The following is a 27,488-nucleotide window of genomic DNA, read 5'->3' as shown; positions in this document are numbered from 1 at the left end:
GGGAACAACTGAATAATCCCTCATTTAATTAAGGAGTTAAAAAAAGCCCAATGAATGCCCATGTGCTGTTTGTGCTTCTCTAATCCCCACTTGGCTGCAGCTCCTTAAGATATTAATTGAACCAATATTAGCTATGTTCCTGAATTCTGGGTAGCAGCAATATTAATCTGTTAGCACACAGAAAATAGCAATTTAAGCTTATTCTTCGCATTCTTTTTGCAAAGCCAGTTGCTAATCCATGAGATAGCTTTCCACTAAAGTTTCCTTTGCTGCTTTCTTATTTTCAAAAGTCTTTACAAAACTTATTTAAGATGTTTAAATATATTGCATTTGGGGACCTTTTTGTTTGGTTGAGTTTTGTTCACAGTGTTCAGGAATCCTGAACAGCTCAGTAAGCACAACACGGCAGCAGAGCTCTTCTGTCCCTATCTCTTGCTCTTAACTATTTTTATAACCACCAAGTTAATGCCTGCTGTTAATCCTTAGCAACTATATTGACCACTTGCAGCCATCTAGGGCTAACTCCTAATAACAGATTACATGTTTTCTGTAGCTTACCTGCTTCATTCTAAAGCTCCTTCAAAGCCCTGCAGGGATCGCTGAATCCCATTCTCCCTCTACCAGTCTTCACTGCAGTTTAAATACGGTCTCAGTGGCCTTTCCAGTTCTCTTAAACGTTCCTGTCTTAGACAATGAGTAAAAAAGGAAAGAGAAGAGTCTGAAATACAAGCCACAATAGGTCTGACATAGGAATGTAAGCTTGGAGAGGCCACAGTCAGCCTTAGAGCATGGAGGCTTTGGGAATGTGCTGTGCTCGTGGGCATCATGTTTGTCCCTGTGTATGTGTGGTAGTGCTGACCTTATAATGGCATTTGGTTCCCTGCAGAGTAGCAGAGGGTCCTTTTGACCAGGAAGCTTGGTGCTTGTGAGGGCCTGCAAAGGGCCTTACTGGGTCAGTAAGTGTGATCCCCAGCTGTTGCTGGCAACTGTGTCATAGCTCCTTTCGTAAACTTGTCAGGTCCATTCTGAAGCAGCCTGTTTTCTGACCCTCTCTGCATCTATTGAAGAGCTATTCTTGAACCTCCCTGCTGTGACCATTAAAAATCATCTTGTGATTCACAGCCTAAGTTTATTCCCAGACTGTAATGCTCATTTGTGAATCCATTTGGGCTTTAATGAATCAGCTCTTTCTTTAACCAGTGTTTATCCCACTAATGTGTTTCTGAAGAAAAGTCATGTTTTCACAGCCTTTAAACCAAGACAAGCTCTTCTAGTCTTCTCAAACAGGCAGCACATGTCCTGGGCTACCCTAGCTGCGCTTCTCTTTACTGTTTGAATTTATTGTGGTTCTCTAGGAAAGGACAGACAGTTTGTATTGAGGTACTTTTTATTTGTTACTCTATTTTTACAGGACCAAGGAATGTGTCAATTAAAGAAATGAAAAGCATTGAAACCACAGAATTTGTGTCTTTTCCCCTCAGTAATGTTACCTCGGAGGTCTTTTGTCTCTCCTCTTATGGAATCATGAAAATGTTTTTGTGCTGCTGTCTTACAGAAGGAATGCTGCAGCTCCAGCAGTGCTGTCTGGTTCTGAGGAACCTTACAGCTAGGGAGAGGAACCTTACAGCTAGGTATCCATTCAGGCAGTGCTGTCTGTCTTGGCCCATCCTCTGGTCTCCATGAAGGCTGACATGCTTCTTGATGCCAAAGCTTGTGCACCAAAATTCTTCTTTCCTTACTCTTTACATCCAGTGGTAAGCCTGGCTTATTTAGACTAACTGGGTTTTCCCATATTGTATGTTGATCCAAATGTCTGGGCTTGAAGTCTCCATAGGAAAGGGGACATGCAGATTTTGGAAGGGATTCAAGTTCAGGCCTTCCTGAAAGCTGCCCCCTGTACAATGCTTCTGTTTGCAATGTGTCAGTAATATTCTGAAGTTTGTATATTGGCAGCCTTGTATCCAAATAATGAACTTTCAGGTAGCATGTCTGAGACAGAGTGGCCTGCTCTTGGCTCACATCCCATTTCTTGTCTGTGTTTTCTGTCACTTTACGCTGCTGACCTAGACTGGCCACTGTTTTTATTTTACTCAGCATTGTGCCTGAATAGCTGGATATCACAGTAGGAACTGTGAATAAAGGCAGAGGAATCTGAATACTGGAGGAGTACTGTTCTTGCAGATTTGATTCATGGGGAAGTAAACATGCAGTGTACCCTTCAAGAGGTCTCACTTGTGAGAGACTAGGCAGAAAATTCTGTTTCTATATGGAGGAAGTAACAGGTTTTACACTGTCATCTAAGTCTCTTATTTTAGCAGGGACTGCTTATTTTAGCAGACCATTGCCTGAGACTACTGAAATGGCTCAGTTAGGGGTCTCCCAGGCAAAGGGAAGCAGCCCAGACATTCGTTACTGCCCTGCCACATAGTCATTATGCTTTGGAAAAGAAAATATTCTGCTCTACCCCAGTGCATAAGATATAAATGGGTGTAGATGTCCTGTGCTCTCTTCTTCTTTCTTCTATAAGCATCTGTCTTCCATTTGTGGTCTCATAAGCAATGTGACAGTATAAACAGTAACTTGCATTAGTGTGTTTTTAACTTCTTTTAGGAACGGTTGCAAGTGGGACTGAGGATGCTCACTGGCATGTGGCTTTTTAGCTTTCTCAATCACAGTTTGATCCACTGCTTGAATACTGTTACCCTGTATTAATCGTTTGTACTGTTGAAGCTTCAGGTACTGGTGCAGAGTCAAAGCTGCTTTGTATAGGAACTGTTCAAACAAAGTACATTTGAGTCCTATAGCCAAAGAATGGACTTCAGCAGTTACTGTGCTGAACAATCTGAGTGTTTGATATTTAACGTATGTATGCTTTAGGTGGAATAATATTCAGATAAATCATCATGGCTCAGGTTAGGCCTCTGCCAGTCACACTTCGGAAGCCAGAGGGCAATAAAACTGCTCAGTTTTGAATTAATGTAAGCTGCTAGTTTGGATTTTCATTTCCAGAGGCAAGCTGTTGAAAGTCATCATAAAGTGAAACATTTGTTTCTTCATCACACAGGAGAAAAAGCTAGACACCTTTTCAATTTCTGATACAGGATTCAATTATCAGAAACTTGTAAATGCCATTTCAAAAGGAATTTCCTTACTTGGATTTTTTTAATCCGATAGAAAAAAAGCAGAACAATTTGGGGAGTTTTTATCCAGGGCCATTTTTGGACTATAACTAAGAAAATGACAGCATCTTAGTTAGTTGCCCTGCTTCTTGTATGTCTGTGCAGTTTGAACCCGGAACTGCTGTAAAGCCAGCAGAGCAGGAACCCATTCCTTCCGTTTTACCTGCAGAATTGCTTAGTCAGTTACCATCAATTAGACCTGTGTATGTACTCTGCATGGCAGTGTGCAGGTGTCACTGAATGGCTTAATCCATTACAGGTAACAATGCATTAGCAAAACACAGCTCAAATTGATTTGCTATGCTTATATACCATGTTATGCTTTGTTTGCATGAATAGCATTTAATACAAATAGTATCTTTTCACTTTTATACAGGCCACACAGAATACAAAAATTGTTGAAGACAATAAACGTGGAATATTCCAATATAGTTTCATACATTCTTTAGAGTAAATCTTTGCATTACAATAGAATCTGATAAGGTTACTGATGCACCCTTAAGGAAGAAAGGCAAATTACTCATGTAAATGGAGGAGGATGAATCATAGAAACTCTGCTAAACTTAAACTGCTGTAGTTAGTAAGGAGGCAATAGTCTGCAATGGTAATAGGTCACTTATCGAATACACAATGTGCAATAAAGACAGTAAGTTGATGAGTTCAGTGGAGTTGTCCTGATTAACACCAGCTGAACATCTAGCCAATATCTTTCACTCTCTGCAGTGCTGCACCATTCATATGAGAGCTGCCAACTCATTTTATGGAGATTGTTACTCATACTTCTCAAGGCAAACGGTCATTTGAATTGCTGTTATGTGATGGTGGAAACTTTAAATGATAAGATAAAAAATAAGCAGATAATCACAATAACTCTCCTCCCCCGGAAACCCTGAACAAGTCAATCCATTACAGAAGTTCTGTCAAGCAGCTGTGTCAGGAATGATTTAGTATACTTGCCTCTGTTTTATAGTGAGTCTTGCCCTGCGCTTAAGTATTATCAAAGGGAAGGCTTAATTCTGCTGCCTGAATCTGGTAATACTCTTGCCAGTATTATTTGTGGTGGAAGCATGAGATTCTTATTAAATGCAGTACTTGCTAGTTCCACATCTTCTCCTAGTTCTCCAGTTAATCTGCCAACTGCTTTCATGTAATAGTTACGCAGGATAAAGGGACTTGTGGGACCGCTTCCTTAATAATGATGTATTTTATTGTCACACATTTTTATTGGTTAGGAAAATCAAAATCAATGCACAGTCCCCCAGAAAAACCTCAGATAATTTACAGTTTGTGTGGCCTTTGTTACTAAATGACAAAAAATGAATTTCTTTGAGAAATTTGGAGGCTAACACTTTGTGATCTTTCATTGCTATATCAAGGAAATTAATTTAATGAAAAATGCTTACCTCTGAAGTCCAAACTCTATGTTGAGATCCTCAGAACTCTTTCAGTGTTTCGTAGCATATTGGTTGTTCTTGGAGAGAGGTTATATTCTAGCTCTTTAAAAGTGGAGTTGGGGGCCACTATCTTTGGTGGATTTGAATAGCATATTTGACCCTTTTCTTCAGCAAACTTAGGAAGCCGAAGATTAAGAAGAAATAGGTAAGGTATAAACCAAATATGTGTGCTGGATAGAAAAGACTATTTTAAAGGTTTGAAATAACATGTGTTACATCACCCTCCCCTCCCCCAATTATCTGTTTGGTAAATGCTAATAAAAGTAAAAATGTGGTGGAAGAATGTCTTCAGTAGTCAGTATAGTATTGCTACTGAAGTGGAAGATTCAACAGGTACATAATTCAGCTGAACTCAATTCAAATAACTCAGAATCAAGTTCTCCATGGTAGCCACACCTAGACAGAACATTACATGCTATATAAGCTTTCTTTTGTAGTCACAATTATAGACTGCCTTAAAATGGACTGCCACTTACTGTTTCCCTTGTCACGTCTGTAAGACTGTGTGTCTACAAAGGCTGTATCTTTCTTTGTTCACCGCTATTTTTTTCTACACTATTCATGACTTTCATCCGTCATGAAACTTCAGGCTACATCCCTTTGGGAAGAGAACTAGTGTTTAGCCAAGCTGAAGAATAGTAGAAACGTGATCATTCATGAACAAATTCACTCTTCCGTTTTATGGACCAGCCCAGTCTCCATCATTACACTGGGAAAGGCAAGGTTGGAGTCAAAGACCATCCACAAAGAGGACATCTGTTTTCTTGAAGACATGGAAATAGAGACACCAGCCTGTTGGTATGTTGGCAGGACTTGTGGAGAGGTAAGGAGGAGCAAAGGTCCACTGCTGCCCAAACTCATTTCTTTGAAGGGCTGCAGAGCATAATCTGGGCTTCTGAATCAAGCCCTACCCCCACCAAATGTATGGTCAGTAGCTATTATTGCTTCTTCTTGTTCTTCTTATCTCCAGAGCTACTTGACTAGGTCCTATGAGAGCTAGTTAGTACTTAAAGGACTTCAGTGACAGGACAGCTTGCTAGCTTCTGATCTTGTTTAATATATTGCTGAGGTGGTTGAAAACTGTCTCTAAAGCTTTTCACTCTTTGTATGCATGATGCCTAATTCATAGCCTGCAAGTGTTTGGAACAGTACAGGAGCTCTTGGTGTAGAAATGTCTCCCATGAAAGAGATGCAGAGAAGTTTGATTACAAAAAAAAAAAGAGGGGGGGGGGGGGCGGTATTTTGCTCTTTGTCCATATGAACTACATCCTTGGAAGTATGCGTGCTGTCCCGGCCAGTGTACAGCCTTCTTCTGGGAGTCAGAGGGAATACGGACAACTTCATGCCTGTATGGATTACCTACAGGGGAAATATTTAACATGTTGTAATAGAACACCATTGATCAGAATGACAGGAGGATCTGCATTTTAAGCTGTAGGCATATGGTCACTATACAGGCAGCTGTGCTGGTGGAAGAGGTTCTGTGAGCTGCTGCTGCTGTTTCTTCTACCTTGGGAGACTGACCTCATAGATTTGCAGACAGAACTCATCTTCACTCTTTCGGTACTGTCATGGTTTAACCCCAGCCAGCAACTAAGCACCACGCAGCCGCTCACTCACTCCCCCCCCATCCAGTGGGATGGGGGAGAAAATCGGGAAAAGAAGTAAAACTCCTGGGTTGAGATAAGAACGGTTTAATAGAACAGAAAAGAAGAAACTAATAAGGATAATGATAACACTAATAAAATGACAACAGTAGTAATAAAAGGATTGAAATGTACAAATGATGCGCAGGGCAATTGCTCACCACCCGCCGACCGACACCCAGCCAGTCCCCAAGCCGCGAATCCCTGCCCCCCACTTCCCAGTTCCTAAACTAGATGGGACGTCCCATGGTATGGAATACACTGTTGGCCAGTTTGGGTCAGGTGCCCTGGCTGGGCATGAGAAGCTGAAAAATCCTTGACTATAGTCTAAACACTACTGAGCAACAACTGAAAGCATCAGTGTTATCAACATTCTTCACATACTGAACTCAAAACATAGCACTGCACCAGCTACTAGGAAGACAGTTAACTCTATCCCAGCTGAAACCAGGACAGGTACAAAATCAGCAGAGCTAGATCAGATCACCCATTTAATCAGTGTGAGTTAACCCAGCTGTCTTTTTAGAAGCACTCAGTGTGATTATCTGCACCACCAGATCTGCAAGGCTAGTTGTCTTGGGCAGAGAGGTGGTGACAAGCAGCTGAGGGCAGGATCTTATACCAGATAAAGCTGCCTCTGCAGAAGGTCATCTGCCCATGGCCAATTGCAGGAGCTCTAGGTGGTTTCACCCACCAGCAGGGAAGATTCTTATTGCATTTTCTGTGCATGATTTTTACAAACAGCAACAACAAACAATAAAGCTTGATGAATTGTGAAGCTGGCTCTGTACTCATAATGTCACCATCAGAGGAATAACTGAATGCTACTAGATGTCTTGCAAAAGTGAAACTGCAGTGCATGCTTGGAAGAGCTTAATTTCCAAACCTGGTTCTATCACTGCTTTTTCTCTCCAATCTTTCTGCCTCAGTTTCCCTATTTACCTCACAGAGATAGTGTCAGCATTAACTACATAATAGCTACTCTGAGTTTTGTAAAGGTGAGATGTAGAAAAGGCACAAAGCTTTTAAATACAACCTTCCAGTGGTAAAAGTCACCTGAGTGTGGTCTGGGTTATCAGTAGTTAACCAGAGATTTCTCCTTTAGTCACTGAGAACTGGTGTGTCCTGATCTCAGAGGAAGTCAAAACATATGGAGGGAACAGCAAATGAAGTTAAAGTATTTTCTAAGTGCCAGTGGTAGCTGGCCCCTTAGTTAGTAATTCTGAACCTGCTAAGCTTTGCTGGAAATAGGTCTTGGCCTCCGATGATCCTCCTGTTGTGCAAAAATAGGCTTTCTAAGCCCACTTCCATACATGATTTGTGTTTCTTAAATTGACCAATGATCAATGAAAACTGACTAAAAATGGCTACTCCTAGCATTACATATTCTGTGGAAAGATTTTGGGTTTGGATGATCAAATACTTCACTAAAAATGGCTCAGGTACCCAATTATATACATGACTGTACAGCACTGTGCTGATGACTGGGAATGGCAGCTAATTAATGCAAATGGACCTCTTACTTAACATTATCAGCTTTTACTCTGCTGAAAAGCTTCTTATCCATGCCAGTGTATGCTTTTTCTGTTTCACACAGTTATTGCCAAACCCTTCCTGGCAGGCACTGCCATGGCACACAGAGGTGCTGGCTTTCTCCTGTCCCAAATTCCCCATAACCCTGTGTGGTCAGCAGCTGCCAAGGACTCATCATCAGTTCATGCAAGTGATCTTTAAAGTCTTCCAAAATGAAGAACCTGTCAAAATCCCAATGTAGTACAACACCTCCAGGGAAGAGCAGAATAAAACAAAAATTTCATGCCCTTTTCCTCCAATACATTATGTAAAAAACTCCTAGGGTAAAATGCTGCTGGGGTTAAAAATAAATACTTCATGATGGCTTACATGGTTTTCTGTAAATAATGTCTAGGGCTTCATCTCAGTCTTCGTAAGGGATAAGAAGAATTACTTTTTCTCACTGGACCTTGTTCTACCATCTGTGTAGTGATAAAATCTTTTAAATCATTCAGCTCTTATTTCAGGGGTATCTCTGTTGTCCTTAGCAAAGGTATAGCAGGCATGACTTTGGTCCCCAAATTGCTAGGTTTTGATCCCACTGATGCATTTTTTTCCTTTCTCTTCCACCATTTTGGACTGTGAAGAATTATTTGTCTCACAGAAGATACCAGATACACTAAATGATCCATCTTGCTTTTGTGGGGATTAGCAGCTATGTTAATAGCTCTGTTGGATTCTGAGGCTACAAGGTGTTCACATGAGTCAGGTTTATTCATCATTCTCAATGCTGAGGTATCCTCCACAGAGGCTGCAACTATCAGCATATAGAGCTCTAATTTAAGCCAAGATGCTTAGCTTGACCAGTGATATATTCAGATTGTGGCTCTGTGAAGCTTCAGTAGGAAAGAGTCATGACTTCAGTAGTGTTTCTAAGTAAGTTTCAAGAATAAATGGTAAACCAACAAAGTGCTGTCTTACCTCTGGTCTTTCTCAGAACAACCACATCAAAAGCCTTGGTAGGGATATTGGGATGGAAAGGCTGATGACTGCTTGCATCAATCGCAGTGTTGAAATCCTCATGTGATCTGAAGTTTGGGATCATGGCATATGTAGAGATGTGTGTGTGGTAGGGATGAGAGGTGGGAAATGGCAGGCACAGTAGTCTTGGGTTGGTTTGAGTTGTCAGGAAGAAGGAAAGAAAGAAAGAAATTTTCCTTATTTCGCATTTCACAGAGTTTTAGCATTAAATATAACTTTGCAAGAACTGGGAGAGATGTGAGAATCAGAAAGGCAGTATTTTAGTTCTTTAATCCCCTCTTGCTTGCACCATGCAAAGAATTCACAATGAAGATTTCCTTACAGCTTTTGTACATAACCAGTCATACCAATTCACATTTACTTTTATGTGGCTTAAGGGAAGGAGAATGTGGACTTCTGATTCTTGCACAGCTCCAGTTAATAGTAACTGAGTTTGTGCTTGTGAAATCAAAATTTGCCTCTAAGAAGATGTTTATTTCTGGGAGGAAGGAGGGTAAAGCTAAACTGGAGAGTTTTATGGGATACTGAGAACCGGGATTCATGGAGTGCCCACGTTCCTGTAGCTGTTCTTTTCAGCTTTCAGTTTTTCATGATAGAATAATTTAAAAACTTATTAAAATCAGGGGAGTCCTGAAATCTTCTGAGGAAAATGAAAGCAGTGGTTTATTCCAGTAAGAGAGACTAGCACCCTGTTTGGATTCTTCTAAACTTTACCACAGCTGCATGCAGCAGCTTACTGAGAGCAAACACTTTTCCCCAGTTGCTGTACAAAGCAATGTCACAACCTTATCCAGGACCCAAATTCATTCCATTCCTGAGGCTGTGCATCATGACATAACGAGATGTCTTGTCAAGCTGGGCTTTTCTGAGGCTTCTCTCTCATAAATCTGCTTTATACGTACTCTAGATCCCTTAGCTGTGCTTGGTAGATGCTCCCAAACGCTTTAGTTCACATTAGGTAAAGAGGCCATGAACAACACAGTCAAGAAAACCCAATTAGCCCATAGGCAAGTCAGCAAGATCAGTATTTGTTAGGATAGTGGGTGTGCTAGGCAAATACTGCTAACCTGCTAAACCTATCATTACATGCTTCATTCGAGAGAGATTTTTTGCCTAGGAGTGTTGCTGCTGCTTATTGCCAAGGAACCTGCACTGTGCAGTTACGGCTGTAAGAGGAACAACCTGCCTTTTTGTTTCATTAAGGAAAGATAAGATATAATATATGTGAAATGTACTTACTTAGCCAAACTATCTGGTGGTTTATAAAGCCTATATTGGGGAAGAAAAATAATAAGTTACCTGAAGTGACCCATGTTCATTTCCACCTCCCACACTTTATCTCAATCAGTGCAATCAATATAAATTAGGGACAAATCAATGTGTAAGCAGTGCAGATAATATTCTTACTGACACCACTCACTACATGAGGAATGTTTTGTATTGCCAGGTGCCCAAGACTGAAAAGACACTGGGAACAAGTGATGTGTAGAATGTCTTTTTAAAAGGAGTGAGGAAAAAATCTAGCCTCTAATCCTTTTGTATAATAAGCTGTTTTAATTAACAAAGGTATGTGCTATTAGTAAAAATAAATCCTTTTATCAGTAATGCAAAACAAAAAACATATCCTGTTTATGCTTGCAGAGAAACTACTTATTCATTCCATGCTGATAAATTATCTATATATTACCATGGAGACTTATTTTATACTTCAAATAAGTTTTTAAAAAAAAAGCAATCGAAAGAAAGCACTAACTTTAAAGGGCAAGAATTTCTTCACTGAGTCTAGCTAAGCAGAAAGATATCTGTCCTGGTTTCAGCTGGGATAGAGTTAATTGTCTTCCTAGTAGCTGGTACAGCGCTATGTTTTGAGTTCAGTATGTGAAGAATGTTGATAACACTGATGCTTTCAGTTGTTGCTCAGTAGTGTTTAGACTATAGTCAAGGATTTTTCAGCTTCTCATGCCCAGCCAGGGCACCTGACCCAAACTGGCCAACAGTGTATTCCATACCATGGGACGTCCCATCTAGTTTAGGAACTGGGAAGTGGGGGGCAGGGATTCGCGGCTTGGGGACTGGCTGGGTGTCGGTCGGCGGGTGGTGAGCAATTGCCCTGCGCATCATTTGTACATTCCAATCCTTTTATTACTACTGTTGTCATTTTATTAGTGTTATCATTATCCTTATTAGTTTCTTCTTTTCTGTTCTATTAAACCGTTCTTATCTCAACCCAGGAGTTTTACTTCTTTTCCCGATTTTCTCCCCCATCCCACTGGATGGGGGGGGAGTGAGTGAGCGGCTGCGTGGTGCTTAGTTGCTGGCTGGGGTTAAACCACGATGATATCTGATTAAAAAAATAATTAATTTGCTTAATGGTTCTTTGTGGTATAATGAAAAAAAAAAAAGCCTAAAATATACAGTATTACTGGACTAATCTAAGTGGTTGACCTGGAGCTCCAAAATCCCATGTGTTTCATGAGAAAGGCTTACTTACCAGGTCTTGCTTGAAAGTCTTCACCATATATGGGTAGGAGATGTTATCTGATGATAGTCGTTTTTAAAGCTTTATTGTTTGCACAGTGATCACACAAAGTTTCTAGATTCTACAAGCCATACACCAAAATCTTCATATAGCTGAACCCCCTTGTTTTTCTCAGTGAGGAGAGGAATGTCCCAGATTTATTCCCATGCAGGAGACAGTGATAAGTTCTCAGGGCTCCTCTCCTTGATCAGCTTGAGGACAGAGCCCTGTGGGATGTTAATAGGCCCCATGGGGACACCATCATTTCAGCCTTAGCAGTTCCTGTGGGAACTCTCTTCCTCCCACAGCTGGGGATTGCTCAGTAGCCTGGTTAATGACATAGCCATGGCATAGGAGCTGCACCCAAGCTCTTTTCAAGTCACCTGTGACTCAAGAGCTGCAACCTGGCCACTCCATCATTGAATAAGTCTCCATAAAAGTAGGTGTTGCACAGTTACAAAGAGGAAATATGCCCCCTTGCTCAAAGAATTTAAATACAGCCCTGTGCTTATTTCTTTCCCTACTGACATGGGTGTTTTGAGATAAACTTCAAGTGCCAGGTCAATTTTGTTCACACGTTCTGATACAACATACAGAAGTCATGCATTTCATTGTGAAATCTGTGCTGTGATGCTATGGGACTCAGTGCAATCAACATGAAGTGTGATATCTCACAAATTACTGTGCCAGCATAACTCATGCCTCAACTGAGCTGAACAAAAGATCTACTTTTAATGTGTGATGCTACACAGATAACAAGACTTGAAGTGTTGGATTCTGACAACCATTTGTATATTGTTACAATCATAATGACCTGGGACTCTGATTCAAACTTTGTGTCGGTCTTGAAAATGGAAAGCTTTTACAGAAATAGCTATATTTATAGAACAGCAATCTTTAAAAGTTTATTACACAGATACTTCTAATTGATTTTCCATTTCTGCGGTGAGAATTGGTGCTGTATGTCTACTGGTGCTGTAGACATGAAGGAGAATACTTCTTAGTGTTTATTACAGTTGCAGTTGCATATTACAATTACAATTGTAACACAATATGAATTGAAAATAAACACTAAGAAGTATTTTCAATTTCCATTTCCATTCACATTATGTTACATGTGAATTGTTACATTCTTTGTTGCATTCATTGGACATATTCCTGATACAAATATGCATAAATAAGGAGAGTCAGTCTGCTTTGTGCTGTGGCTGGCAGCATTACTTAAAGACCTTTGTAGAGCACTTTTCATTATAACATCTAAACTTAAGGCAGCGATAAAATAAGGATCTACATGCATTTTCATGACTACCATGATTTAGAGAAGCTTTGTGAGCTCAGGTTGTAACAGCCAGCAAAACTTTGCGTTTTCAAAGGTGGAAAGTTGTTTAGAGTGTTCCTCACTCAAACTGGATAATCAAGCCTGAAGCCACCCAGAATGGATGGCAGTATAGAAAGGTAGAACTCTGGCTGGAAAGGAAAAAATAGCAGCTTTTCCAAATTTGTAACTGAGATGCTTTCATTGCAGTTCTAGTAGGCTTTTGCTGGCATCTGCCAGTATCACACAAGAAACAGTTGTTCAGTATTGTTATCTGCCCCTTTATGTTCAGTCCACAGAAAATATGGAGTCTATCAGTATCTTGAAAAGACATCAGACTCAAGCTGGAGGGACTTATGCTCCCAGTTTGGAAAGCCCCAGAACAAATCCAGGGAGTGGTCCATATGGACATCGTCCCATTTCCCTAACAATGAGTGCACTGCGGGCACTCTTCAAGCACTTTTTGATAAAATAGTCATAAACCAAGTTTCATGTGAGAGAGAGTATCCTTATGGAGGCACTGGCTTTGCCTGCAGAGCACGAGGTGCAGAGACACACTTGTTCAGTAATGGTAATAAAAGACATATTGGAATCTGTGTGACTTTCATGAGGCTCCCACTATTCTTCTACTCTCCGACACATGGTAGGAGCCTCTGAAGAGCTGCTTCTTCTCTCAGGTGTGGTGTTGGCCTGAGAGTGATGCAGTGGGGGGGGCTGATGACCTTCAGCTTCTTTTCTAGATCAGGCCAGAGAAGTTTTTGCTGCTCTTTCCTGTTAATTTCCCACATACTCAGTAAATTATTAAGAGAATAAGATGTATCACTCTGCCAATTTTAATAGGAAAGAAATTATGACTGGAGAATAAAACGTTTCACATGTCTAAATTGGCTTTCTCTGCAGCTTTTTATTCTTGCAAAGGGAGGCAATCACTTATCTTGCCTAACCTTAAAACCTGCTTGGTCAAGGAGCTGCAGGTCAGGGAACCACCAGGGGTTGAGGAGCTGGGGGATAGCCAGAGGAATATAAGTCTATGTGGCGTGTTAAACAGTGAACGCAGATTAAAACCCACAAGGAAAAAAGCCAGTTTTAATTCATTCTGTGCTGTCACTGAACCCACTGAAAACCTCATCGGTGTGACTTGTCTTTGGAAAGACAGCTGCAAATGCTCTAGCCTGATGTAATGTGTGTGGGGGGGGGGTGGGGTGTGTATAACTAGGGTTCTTGGCAATGGCTGAAGGGTGTTTTTCAAGGCATTTCAGGCTTTTGCAGTCTTGTTTGATGTAAACTTATTACACCTTTAGATGGGAGGAGACAACTACTTTTCCTCCAGTACATTTAACTGGGAGGGCATATGTATGTGGTCCACTGCTAATGCACTTATAAAAGCACATCTGCACAAACCCAGTGATTCACTCTAGTGCAAAACAGCACAAGGATACATAGTGTACATACTTAAGTCAAAGGCATAGTTGTCCCACGAAAGTGTACAGAGTTATTGCAAATGCCTGGTAATTCATTTCCCACAAAGACAGTAATGGCTCAAAGGAGCCCTCACAGGCTATAAGGTAAATAAACTGCCTGTTAATAGCTCCCAGGTAGGCCTGCAGAGCACCACTTGGAGGGTATTTTTCAGGAAAGGTTCCATGTGGCTGTCACTGCTTAAGAGTCCCTGACAGCAGGAAGAATATTTGCTCTGAAGGACTTTGGACTATGAATGTGGAAGATTTTTTTGGTGTGTTTCACTTTTTGTTTTAAAGGATATAGTCTGTCCTTCAATTTAAAAGTCTTTCAAAGACCAAGAAAATGCAACCTTATGGGAAAAGAAAATGCTCAAACTAGGACAGAGCATAAAGACCCAGCATGTTTCAGGTTAAGGTGTGACTGCAAAATAATGGAGAAAGTACATCAATGTGCTGTTGATCGAATATTCAGGGTCCAAGGTCATGTACTTTTCAGTACGTACAGGGGCAGAGTTTGATCTACTCTTGTGTAAAACCTCCTTCCTCCTTACTAAGCTAGCACAAGGGCAGAGTCCCAGCAGTCCCTGGTTGCTTCCTCTTAAGGAAGCAAATCCCCAGGAAGGTGCCACAATCTCCACCTCAGCCTGTGTACATGAATGATCCATTCTGGTAAGGAGCTGGCACAAGGAACGCTGTTGCTGTGAAGTGAATGGGTCCCAGAGCATCCTTAACCAAGAAGCATTCGAGATTGACCAGTTTAGGGATTACTGAAAACACAGCAGGCTTGCTACCCCATGCAAAGGGCAGTTTTTAATTTTTCTCCACAATCTGTCTGTGTTTGTGCTGTTTCAGGGATACCAACATAAATGTCACATAACAGGACACTTACTTGACTAGCAAGTCACAGTGGACCAAATTGTTCCCCAGCATCATTCCACTGCAGTCAGTGGAGTTTTGCTGGGGATGGATTAGGTAATAAAACAGAACCACCCAGCTTGACCGAGCAACATAAGAGTGCCCACTTTGCATGGATGTTAGTTTTAAAACAATTTTAATAGTGCTCCGTTATCTTTCAAAAGTGCATGGGCCAGTTCTTGTCACTTAGTGCTTAGGTAACTTGTAAGAAGAAACTCCCAGGGAAACTTGCTATTCCTTGTAGCTTGTAATCAAATTCTGCAGCACAGCCAATGCCTCTAATGTGCATTGCTAGTCAAAGGCCATAACGTGTCCCAGTAAAAATTAGTTTTGTCTTGTACACTCTGATAGGTTAACCACACTCACTCCTGCTTGTGCTGCATGCCGTAATGAGGTAATAAAGAGAGAAGCCTGCAAAAAGCAGTGGATTACAAAGAGCAGGGTTGCAGGTTTCCTTGTGTAGCTTCTGTGGCCTGTTTACAATTACCTCTCCTGCTTTTCTAGAGTGTCTGAGTTTACACAAAATGTGGAGAAGGTACCTCACCTGCAGGGAGGCTAAAGGGAGAGTGGTGGGGTCAAACAATGCGCCTCACAGCCCTATAAAGATAACTGAGAAATCGTTGCAGAATTATTCTCAGGTTTCTAATATGCTCTAGTTATCAATGCTAATATGAGAGGTGTAACTTGTTAATTTTCTGCTTTTGAAGAATTTACACTTTAAATTATCTTAATCTAGAATCTCAGTAGTTTGATCAAATTTAAGCGTTTTGCTGGTGCCATCAAGTGGCCAAATGTTGGATTGCAGAACTCTAGCAGCATCCATATTCACTCAGACTACTACTATCTCTTGAACAGCAGCAGTGAGGAAAATAATCCCTGCCAAGTCTCCTCCAAAAATACATCTGTGTATATATACACACCAGAAAAATGGACTGAAATACACGTGGTGTCATGGTTACTTCAGTTACTTCAGTTTAATCTGGTTTCTAACTAGTAGAAAGGCTAATACTTTTGAGTATTACAAGTTGATAAATATAGACAACCTCTAAAGCAAACTCAGAGACCCTTGTTGAAGAGATACTAAACTGAAGGGGCACAATGCCATATTCTGAATTTCCTTCCCAATTGTGTTTGTTCTGCTTTGTTACTAGCTAATCCCTTTTTACATAACTTGGCCCTTCAGATTTCATATCAGATCTGCACTTCATATCATATGTGCATAATATCACCAGAGTGGAATGAATATTCAATCTGCTGTTATAGTCACTAAATTCACAATCTGGTTAATGCACAATTTAAACTTAGAGTTCATTATTCATATGCAGATCACTCAAACTAAGTGACATCATAGTATTGCTCAGTGAAAAGGCCTCTGTGCAAAGAGAAAGCATAAATGTATAAAGCTTATGCTCTATTTGCTTATAAAAATCCAAATAAATTGTTATGGTTTTGTCTTGATTTCTCAGATAACCCTTAATATCAAAACTCATACATGCTGCCAGTGTGGAAATCTGTCCTGGGTTTCAAAATCTAAGTCATGCAGGGCTGGATTTTGAGAGGTGCTGAGCACTTGTGCCTGAATCCAAAGTTCCTGAGAACCCCTTTGAAAGCCTGGCCCTTACAGCCCCTCACAATGCACACCTAACAGTAGGAGCTGTGGGAATGCCTTGAATGGGTGCAGGTTCCAACTTTTGACCCTATAAGGAGTTAAGTTATTCCTATATTATGGGGATCACTTTCAGCTCCTTCTGATGCCAAAGGGTTCCCAGAATACAGCCAAACTGCATGGTGCTTTTCACTGAAAAGAATCTGAAGGGAAGACAACACCATACCTATCTTTGAGTTTAAACAATGGAAAACAAAGCAGTTTTTCATATGGGACATCAGGTAAAAAAAAACCCAAAAACACAATAGAAGAGAGGGCAAATGGAAGTGCCAAAATGAAGGAAATGCAGTTGGAAAAATCAGCCATAATCAGTAATATTTTCCTGTTATTAGAAATAGCCTTATAGTTCTGACTTGGCCTTGCTAAAGCTGAGCTTCACCCAAACTGTCTAATAAACTAACTGTTGCTAAAAGGAATGAGTGGCCTTAATTGCATGGCCAAAGAAGATATGTTGGCTGCAAGAAAGGGAGAGAAATGATGCTGAATCAGAAAGGATTTATTTGACCTTTATGGCTGGCTCAGTGGGCTCCCAAGGCTTGAGGGTTATAGCACAGTCCAACTGAATGTGCTCATAATACTCTGGGTCTAACCACAAGTTCAGAATGGTTATTGTCTTCTCTTTTCTTTTAAGCACTTTCCCACATTAACGCTGTCCAGTGTAATTCATGCTTCTGTGCCACAGGTGCTGTCAGTTGAGCAACGCAGGCATCTATGGTCAGACTTAGCCTTCCAGCTCTCATGCAAGGCTGTGTGTTCAGAAGTGCTGAGCACCTCCACCTTAAACTAAAGTCACTGAGACTCCCCTCCTGCCCTCTCAGCCCCATCACACCACAGTAGTACCCGACTTCCATCCCAGAGGCCAGGTCCTGTGCACCCTTCTGACAGGACAGCTGGTGCTGAGGGTGCTCCCTTATGACAGACTGGGCCACAGGAGGGTGCTACTATGGAGCAGCAACGCTCACTTTAGAGCCAAATTCAGGGATTTAAGGGGTCTGAATGCTGATTTGGAATGATCAATGCACATGTAGGATTGCCATAACACAAATTCTCTTTCCAGCATTAAAATGGAAACCTACTAAGCTGGAAATGCTTAGCTTTTGCCTAGTTCAACTACTGTGCTTGTGAAGAAGCACTTTTTATTATTTCTGTGTTTGATGCTTGTGGGTGGCATAGCTCAATAAGTAATACATTGCATTTGAAGTCTTTTGGAGCAGTGCCTCTGCAAAGTGGCAGTAGTTGTATCTGTAGAAGGATGTCTTTATGTTCCTTGTACTTACTTTGAATCAAGGTGGATGACTTTTGCATTGGAAACTGCCTCTCCCACTCAGAAGAGCATGTGTAGTTGTAGTAGTTTGGCTGTAACTTGGAGAAGGGCCTGACTGTGGGTGGGTTAGAACTGGTGATCTCCAGAGATCCCTTCCAACCTGAGCCTGGCTGTGACTCCACTGCTTGGAAAAAGACGATCTCATGAGCTGTTCTCCCTGTGCTCTCCCTGTACCCTGGAATCTGCTGGGTAGCACTGGGCATCACTTCATTTAATTTTCTTCTACAAGCAAGCTTTGCCAGCCCCTTGTTTCTCATGTAACAAAAATTCTGTTGGATTCTGTGGCTTTATACATAGGAAATTTGCCAGCATGTGTAAAAGCCACAAATAAGTTATGTAGAGGTGCACTGGAAAATATATTCTTCACATTTTTCTCATAAAATTTCATAGATATCTTACAAAATGATTTAAAAAATGAAGCACTAGCAAACACACCCCTCTTACCACTAGTTTTAGAATCACAGAGTCTATGACTCTGGTGCTTGCCCTGTGTACTATACTTTCATAGCCCAAAGTCCTGCACATACATAGAAAATACCAATAGCAGCATAACCTAATAATGTCTTATTTACTAGAAAGTTATATTTAAATAAACCCTAACAGTGGCACTTTATTTAAGTATTTTTATATGGTTCTTATGAAAAAGCAATATTTGCTCCATAAAAATAAAATAATTCTCACTGTGGATATTTACTGAAGTTTTATTTACAAGCTGTATTAAAAACATATTTATTTAAGCTTCTCATACTTCCCCTGCTGAAATTTGTGCCAGTTCTATCAGAGGCACAGCCATGAAGATACTTCATTTGTATCTTGCCCACTTCAGCTTTCTTCTCTGTAATTGTTTGCACTAGAGTAAGTTTCTAATTAATTTCTAGCCTGTATCTCTGGTAGGTTTCATTGAGATCAGTGAAGGTGGTGCCGTTGAGGATACTGTAGCTCTGCTACTTACTTGGAAGCTAGTCTGTGTAATACAGAAACTTAGTGTGGAGGAAAGGCTACTCTATTTTGCCCCTACAATAGCACTATCAGTATTGTGGGTACCTGGCTATGCTCTGAACAACTCTTCTGCAGTATCACTTTACTGTGAGAGTTGCCCAAGACAAACAACAAATGAACATGGTTTGATAAAGTAGCTTGCAAACCTCTTCTCCCTTTCTGACTGCTAAATTGGTTTTCTGAGATGGGGCATCTAGTCACTGTGACTCATCTACCATCTCATTTGGTACTATGCTGGAGTTGGCCAAAACCTTTGCTTGCTCTCAATGTGAGGGTAGGAATGCAAAGACAGCAACACAGAATATATGCCACCTAGGCATTTTCCACCTTGTGGAAGAAGGAAGGCTTGTTTCTGGACCTCTTTTTCTCTTCAGAGTGGGATTCATTTGGATGGGTCAGGGGCTTTACACTAGTGTGCCTGAACAACAAATAATCCAAGGGATTGCATATTCAGAAAAGAAAAACACAAGAGCAATGAAAATTCTTGTTTCAAGCTCATTATACATTCTTGCACAGATACAGTCACTGTGGGATCACAGCACCTTGCCGTGCTCCTGGGATGGAAGTCCCATCAGTATCATTTAACAAGAGCAAGTGCTGGATTCTGCACCTGGGATGGGGTAATCCTGGTTATATGTACAAATTAGGGGACAAGAGGCTGGAGAGGAGCCCTGTGGAAAGAGATCTGGGGTTTGCGTTGATGGCAAGTTGAATATGAGTCAACAGTGTGCCCTGGCAGCCAAAAGGGGCAACTGTGTCCTGGAGTGCATCAAGCACAGCATAGCTAGCCGGTCGAGGGAGATATTTGCATATCTCAGTCTACATTGTTCTCTAACCTGTTAGCTGCCTGTTGCTATTCTTGTTTAAAACACTTCACTTAAACATTTGGACTGTGAGAAGTATGTCTAGCCTACCTTGGCCGCCAAGGGTCTACACCACTACCATAAGTTTGATGTCCTTTAACAAATGTACATGGATACTTACCCTTTGCCCTGTTGTCTTCTGGCAGTACAGGTAGTGCAATTCCTCCATGCTTCCTTTCTGCTCCCCAGGGAAGCTTGCAGCAATGAAGGGATTCCGTGAACTCTTTATATCTGAAAGAAAAAACCCACAAAACATAATGTCCTTTAATGGCAGCAACAGTGATGGTTACTTGAAATCTTTTAAACAATGACAACTTGGCTTTATTTTCTTGGCTCTGAGTTACTCAGCCTTATTCTAGGTAATGCTAGAATATTATGGTGAACTGTCACTAGAAGTAAGTACAAAGGTGATCGCCAATTGTTTAATGAAGGTTGAATCAAGTTGCCTGTTTTGATCAGTGAGATGAAGAAGGTGATAGATACATGCAGCATGTACATCTTACAGTGTAATTGAGTCTTAGCTGCCAGCACGTAGATACCTGCACTGTCCCTTCAGTACTACGTAAGTGGCATATGGACAGCAAATATATGCAATGGCACAGATGGAAGCTTTAGCATGTAATTCCTACTGATTTGAGAATTTGTTATTTGTGCCTTTGAAAACCTCCCTTCTCCATCTCTAGAGATGGGTGAGAAATGTTACTGTTTACTGTTTAGGAGACTGAATGCAAGCTTTATCAGGCATTTCACGTGGATGTGCTAGTGTCTGAGGATATCCAGTACATTTCCATACATCCATGTCGTTTGAAATCAAGCAGTCCAATGTGTTTAGATGCATGTTCACCTCACATAGTTTTGGTTTACAGTGTTGTAAAGATGAACACCAAGCTCACAGAAAATTTAAAGCTTCCTTTTCTTTTGGGTGGCAGCAGTCTTCCGGTCAGGAGAACACATGCACAGCCAACCATTTTATTAAGGAGAGGTAGGTCCTGCGAGGATGTTGTGGTTTAACCCCAGCTGGCAACTAAGCACCACACAGCTGCTCATTCACTCTCCCCAGGTGGGATGGGGGAGAGAATCAGAAAAGTAAAAGTGAGATAACTGGTGGGTTGAGATAAAGACAGTTTAATAGGTAAAGCAAAAGCCACGCCCACAAGCAAAGCAGAACAAGGAATTCATTCACTGCTTCCCATTGGCAGGCAGGTGTTCAGCCATCTCCAGGAAAGCAGGGCTCCATCACACGGAACAGTTAGTTGGGAAGACAAACTCCTAATGTCGTCCCCCCCTGCCCTCAGCTTTATACGCTGAGCATGATGTCATATGGTCTGGAATATCCCTCTGGTCAGTTGGGGTCAGCTGTCCCAGCTGTGTCCCCTCCCAGTTTCTTGTGCACCCCCAGCCTCCTCACTGGTGGGGTGGGGTGAGAAGCTGAAAAGGCCTTTTATGCTGTGGAAGCACTGCTCAGCAGTAACAAAACCACCCCTGAATTATCAACACTGTTTTCAGCACAAAGCCAAACCATAGCCCCATACTCGCTACTATGAAGAAAATTAACTCTATCCCAGCCAAAACCAGCACAGAGGAGCAGGGAGTTGGATTCAATGATCCTTATGGATCCCTCCCAACTTGAAACATTCTATGATTCTATAAGAGCCAAAGTGAGTAATTTAAATTTGACTTAGTTGTCCAGGATTTTCTGAAAACCTTATCAAGGAAGTGATGAACTGTTGTTGTATGTGAAGAGGATGGTCATCCTTGGGATGTTTTACTGGTGCGCCGACTTCATTCATATGAAACCAGAGAGCATGATGTTTAGGTGAATGGGTTGGGAACCAGCAGCCATATCTGTGTTTGTTGTCAGCCTTTCCATCACTGAGTGGCCCCAATTCTTACTTTAGCTGGACCTCATCTGTACTACCATCTTTTTCTGATATTGGGTGTTTCTTTACTGATGAGCGAAGCAGCTGGACAAGGCTGCAGACCAGTAGGAGTGGCTTTGTTGACTGTGGTGTAGCCACTTGTCGTGGTTTAACCCCAGCCAGCAACTAAACACCACGCAGCCACTCATTCACTCCCCCCCCACCCAGTGGGATGGGGGAGAAAATCGGGAAAAGAAGTAAAACTTGTGGGTTGAGATAAGAACAGTTTAATAGAACAGAAGAAACTAATAATGATAATGATAACACTAATAAAAATGACAACAGCAATAATAAAAGGATTGGAATGTACAAATGATGTGCAGGGCAATTGCTCACCACCCGCCGACTGACACCCAGCCAGTCCCCAAACGGCGATTCCCTGACCCCACTTCCCAGTTCCTATACTAGATGGGACGTCCCATGGTATGGAATACCCCTTTGGCCAGTTTGGGTCAGGTGCCCTGGCTGTGTCCTGTGCCAACTTCTTGTGCCCCTCCAGCCTTCTTGTTAGCTGGGCATGAGAAGCTGAGAAATCCTTGACTATAGTCTAAACACTACTGAGCAACAACTGAAAACATCAGTGTGTTATCAACATTCTTCACATACTGAACTCAAAACATAGCACCGCACCAGCTACTAGGAAGACAATTAACTCTATCGCAGCTGAAACCAGGACACCACTGTACTGCTATCACAGCACAGGCTGTAGTGAATCATGCAGATATTCCAACTTGCTCCCAATTACCTTGGGTTTCTTTGCCCTGTGCTCCAAAGTGCAGTGTTGCTCTAGGTTTCTGGACGAGTGACTCCTGATGGAGCAAAGTGCATCAGCTAAAGAAATCCTTACTTAACGTTATTAATCTTTGCTAGCATTGATCATTACTTTGGAGACGGAGGGAGAAAGTGTTTTTTATTAAGCTATACTGGGAAAAAGTGCCACTTTATAGGTACTATCTGGATTCAGGCTTAGGGTGTTTTTCAGGTGTAAGGTTCCCCTAATTCTGACTTCATCTTACATTGATGCAGAGGTAGAATAACATCCCTGAGGCCACATCTCCTAAAATGTGAGGGGAAATAGGCTCATTATTATGTGGCTACGAGCATTTCAATGAGCATTACAATCCTGACATTTGTTATGAGTATAGGCTTTTAAGGAAGAAAAAATAATGGCGACAAAAACTACTTCTCAGAGTACATTTAGACTCAAACTGTGGCAGAGTCCTAGATATCTAAATAGATCTTAGGGAAATCTATGGCAGGGTTCATGATCTACAAGACAGACAGTGCTGCTGTGTTGTGTTTTGTTCTCTTTGGTTTCTTGGCAGTGCCCTCCTATCATGTAGTTCCTTTTGTGTGGTTCAGCACCACTCTGCTGCTGCCGCCTGATGCTGTTCCTTTATATCCATTTTGCCAGGGTGCAAAGGGCAATATGTTTGTATTGTACAATGAACCAAAATAAGAATTTGATGTGCCATAGATTATCAGAAAGCTTTTCTGTGTTTAAGTTTCTGAAGGAACTCAAGCATCCATTTCTTAAGTTCTGTCTAAAGCCTTGTTTCCCATTTCTGAAAGTAGGCAGGCAGATGCCAAGTGACCTGCCTGGCTGTGGTGTTTGTATTCATTAAGCTGACTCTTACTGGAAACATTAATAAATCATTCCTGTTGACTGCTATCTATACGTTACTAAGTTGCAGAACAACCACTTTACCTTAGAAAACAGATGCATTGCACACAAAGGTCTGATCATCCATTCAGCCCAAACAGGACTTTGTTAAGCTTAAAATGTTTCCAAGTCTCCTTCTCACAAAGAAACATTTGTAGCCGATATTGATCCAGTGATATTGAAGATCTCAAGGACACATAAAATGTCTCTGCCCAGACAATATAAAAAGAGGGCTAGGGTGAACAAAGTTTTAAAGAATGAATCATGAATAATCCTTAAGAGTCTCAGCAATATAGTCAATGATTTAATAGAGACTATTACCATTTCTAACTTCCACAATTGTAGATTTATTCTGATTTTTGACAGTCAATTTCTGGCTTTCTGTCTCTTTTGTTCTGACCAAAAGAACCACCACCTGAGAGCTAATGTTCAGGAATCAAAACATCAGTTTGCTAGTGCCTCCTTTATTTTTAAAAAGTTAAATTTTCCCCTTCAAATTTGTTTTGTTGTGGGGAGCTCAAACCAGCCTGTATGAATACAGTGTCTTAGACTGTGAGCTTGTGAAGGGCTCCAGTGACTGATTTGCTCAGTGCATGAAGCCAACACATCTGAGGGGGAGTGTTGCCAACAGCTTCCAGAAGGTCTGTGGAAAGAGAATTCTTAAAGGGATAGGATTAGGACCTGCCTCTGTGTGGGTTCACATAGGATGCATTCACACTGGCATTTTAGTTTGGATCAGGAGTGCACTTTTGACATGAATCTTCCAATGGTCTCTATTTTGCAGTGCCTTGGTTTTGGAGAACATGAACTGGATTCCTTCTGGATGAAATTAACTGAAAGATGTGCTCCAGGAGCGCACCAGGAGGGCACCACAGCCACAAATGGACCCTCAGTCCCTGGAATCATGCTAGAGGTAATCCAAAGTAAAGAGCACCTGAAATGCATTTTTTCTGGACCTCAGATCCTCAGCACCAACTGTTTCACTCTACACATCTCCTGTATTCCACAATACTTGCCAACAAAGACATAGTCACTGAGCAACATACTGACTTGGAATTCAGTGAAATTTTTTGGGTGGTGGGAACGGCTGAACTTTTTTTTAATTAACTCTTGCCCAATAAACATATAAATAACTATATACATAATCTTACTGTATCAACATAGAATTTGACTATCTGATCATAGGGTAAAATTCTTAGGGTACCTTCTTTTTATACATATAACCTCACATTATACAAATACACATATGTGCCTCTGGTTATTCAGGAGCACTGTTTATCAATGCAAATATTGGTAACAAATACTCTAGTCCAAGATGATAATGTAAGAAAATTCCTGGGTGCATTATTTTTAAAAGCTAAGGACAACTGTGTTCTATTTATTTATTAGCTTGTAATTATGTGACTAGAAAAAATGCACCATTTTAAAAACATGCACCTTCTTTTCAGGTATAAATTGGTGAGTTCATGTGAGTGTGTATTTACATTAGCAGAAAAATGTAGGTTACTGCTTGTGTTACAATACAGATTTTCCTTTTCACAGAGGAAAGAAATGTTATGACCTGGCCATGCTTACTTCTTGTTTGTGTTTCAGAGTTGAGTCTAACATAGTTGTCATCTGAAAGATGCTTTGCTGGTGTGTTCAGATCCTGACATCGCAGCCCATCCTGAGCTTAATGTTTGCTTTTGCTGGGTATCCTGTGTAGCCAACATGAATCTTTCCAGTATATTCACTAGGATTTAGATCAGGCCTATAATTCAGTAAACTTTCAAGTCTGTCAATAGTTAAAACAGTTCAGATGGAAATTCACCCAAATTCCTGTAATGCAAGGAATACAACAAAAACTTGCCTCAGGGGAAATATGTAAGTGGGAGGCATCAAGACACAGTTTGACAAGTGTGATAATCCAATAATATCAAAATACTCTGACTGGAATTCAGATGTTGGGTATGAGACATCACAAATAATGGAAGAAGTTAGCAGTAGTAGTAAACCAGAAGGCCATCAGTAAGATGGAAACTAAGAATTGATTTTACTAACAAAAGAGATAAAATCTCACGTGAAAGAACAGTGAAGGACTTGAGGCTAACTCTGGAATCTGTTATGTATGTAAAAAATAGAAATTTAGATCCCCCCAAAATTTGTCATGAGTACTAAGCAGCATGGAAGTTCAGCTTTCCAGAACTTTAAATACTGCAGGAGTTCTGCCATATCCTGCCCCCTAGCTAACAGTATAATTGGGCCTGTAAAACACAGTAAAAATGCATTGATTCCTGAAACCTCCTGATTATACATTGATGACTACGAAAGCAAAATGCAGGCTTCCTGTAATTTTAAATTTGAGTTTTAAAGTTTATCTCAGTAATTCTAGGTCAACCTGTAATCTAGGGGAAAAAAAAGAAAGGTTCAAAGCAGGAGTAGATCAAAGAATAACATTACAAATGTTGGTGATCAGTTTGTGAAATATGCTCATTTTTTCCAAATTAGAAATACGATATACATGTTGTTTTTATTCTTTATGAAAATTATTTCTGGAGATTTTGAGCCCTAAAGCCACAGTATAACATATTTTAGCAGTCCTCTTTTCAGCTGTAGTCAACATATTTCCCAGGGAACTGACAGACTATTGCACAAAGTAGAAAATGTTTTATTTCATTAAGAGAAAAGGAAAAAATTTTGTCATGCCAGAAAAACCTTAACATTAGAAAATACTTTCAGTAATGGAATCATTTACCTTTACGAATTCTGTTGTTACCCATCTTGTGAGATGGTTGGACAAGAAGGAATTTGAAGTGGAGTTAGTACTTCATTGGACTCAAAGGTTCTTGACAGGATTTCAGTTCCCTCAATTTCTCTATAGTAGTGGGGCAGGGCATGCAGCAGCATCATGTTTCATATTTGAGCTTCTAGGGGAAGATACAGGGATAAAATACCAAATCATCAAAGGTTTTGTTAGCGCATCTGGTTGCTAAAGGGGAAACATAGATGAGTTCTACCTAATTCTGGCAAGAGTTGACAGGAAACAATGGTTGCTTTTACTACTGCTGTTGGTTTTGTGTACCAGCTTACAAAATAAAACAAAAAGAGGCAGATTAAAGAGGTGTGATACTGTTGCTTAGTGTTACTGATGAACAGAAGCTAGAAATAAGTAGTGGGATGAGACAGTGTGGACTTGCACTCAGAAAGTCTCAGTTGTGAAAGTCTCACTTATTATGTTTAGATTCACTGTAAAGTTCCAGTCCCACTCTGAAAAGGATGATATTAAACCCATGATACTTTTAATAGAAAAGAATTCTTTCCTTAATTGCCATGATTTTTGTCTTTATACCTCTGTGCTGAGAGGAAATGCTTTAGTCCTCCTTCCACTCAAGCAAAGTTATGTTTCAACACTGGTTGATTAGCTCTGTGTGAGGAGAGGTGCTGTATTAGGTCAGCATAAACCCCTCTGCTCTCTAGAACGCCATGTGGGCATTTATATCTGAACAAGTTGCCTCTGTTCTGAGCTGCTCTGTTGTGCAAGAGAAAAGCACCAGGACTTGTACTTTCTACCCAGTGAAGCACTGGTTCACAGCATTGAGAGTCTCCTCTCAAAAAACACCAGGAACTTCTTAGATGAAGTATATGAAGAAGCACTACTGCTTCCTCCCCCATCCACCAGGAGCCAGCAGAGCATTCCCTTGTATCTGTGCCCTGCTTTTTCCAGGAGAATCCTTGGTTTTCCTGAGGAAGCCCTCAGGACCCCATTTCTCTATGACAAGCCCAGTAGGGGTGTGTAATAACATTTAGTAGAAACTCACAGATACAAAGGGAAGCACTGAATTCACTCTGCTCTCCAGAAGCTGTGACAAGGCTCCTTTTGACTAAAAACTAATGGCTCATCACATGAAGAAGGCTGAGAGGCCTTTGTTTTACCTCCTTACATCTTGAGTTGTACCTTGAAGCCACTTCTGCATTGCTCTACACTTAATAGTCTGCTAGCTTTTGGATATGGATCTTACAGTGGAAAGAGGAGTC

At 40.9% G+C, this 27,488-nt stretch overlaps 1 protein-coding gene across 1 annotated transcript; it reads right to left on the bottom strand.

The window, feature by feature from the left end:
• Nucleotides 1-1,425: 1,425 nt before the first annotated feature.
• On the bottom strand, nucleotides 1,426-26,363 carry SPMIP4 (sperm microtubule inner protein 4). Its single transcript, XM_069799714.1, is given in 8 exon segments — nucleotides 1,426-2,009; nucleotides 2,160-2,262; nucleotides 4,276-4,367; nucleotides 4,583-4,683; nucleotides 5,902-5,992; nucleotides 8,773-8,957; nucleotides 19,944-20,123; nucleotides 26,230-26,363. Coding segments are annotated over 8 exon segments (1,470 nt in total).
• Nucleotides 26,364-27,488: the final 1,125 nt, after the last annotated feature.

This window comes from Haliaeetus albicilla, chromosome 2 (genome assembly GCF_947461875.1).
Source record: "Haliaeetus albicilla chromosome 2, bHalAlb1.1, whole genome shotgun sequence".
Taxonomy (NCBI): domain Eukaryota; kingdom Metazoa; phylum Chordata; class Aves; order Accipitriformes; family Accipitridae; genus Haliaeetus; species Haliaeetus albicilla.
The sequence above is the reverse complement of the archived record's forward strand: the minus strand, read 5'-3'. Positions and strand labels throughout refer to the sequence as shown.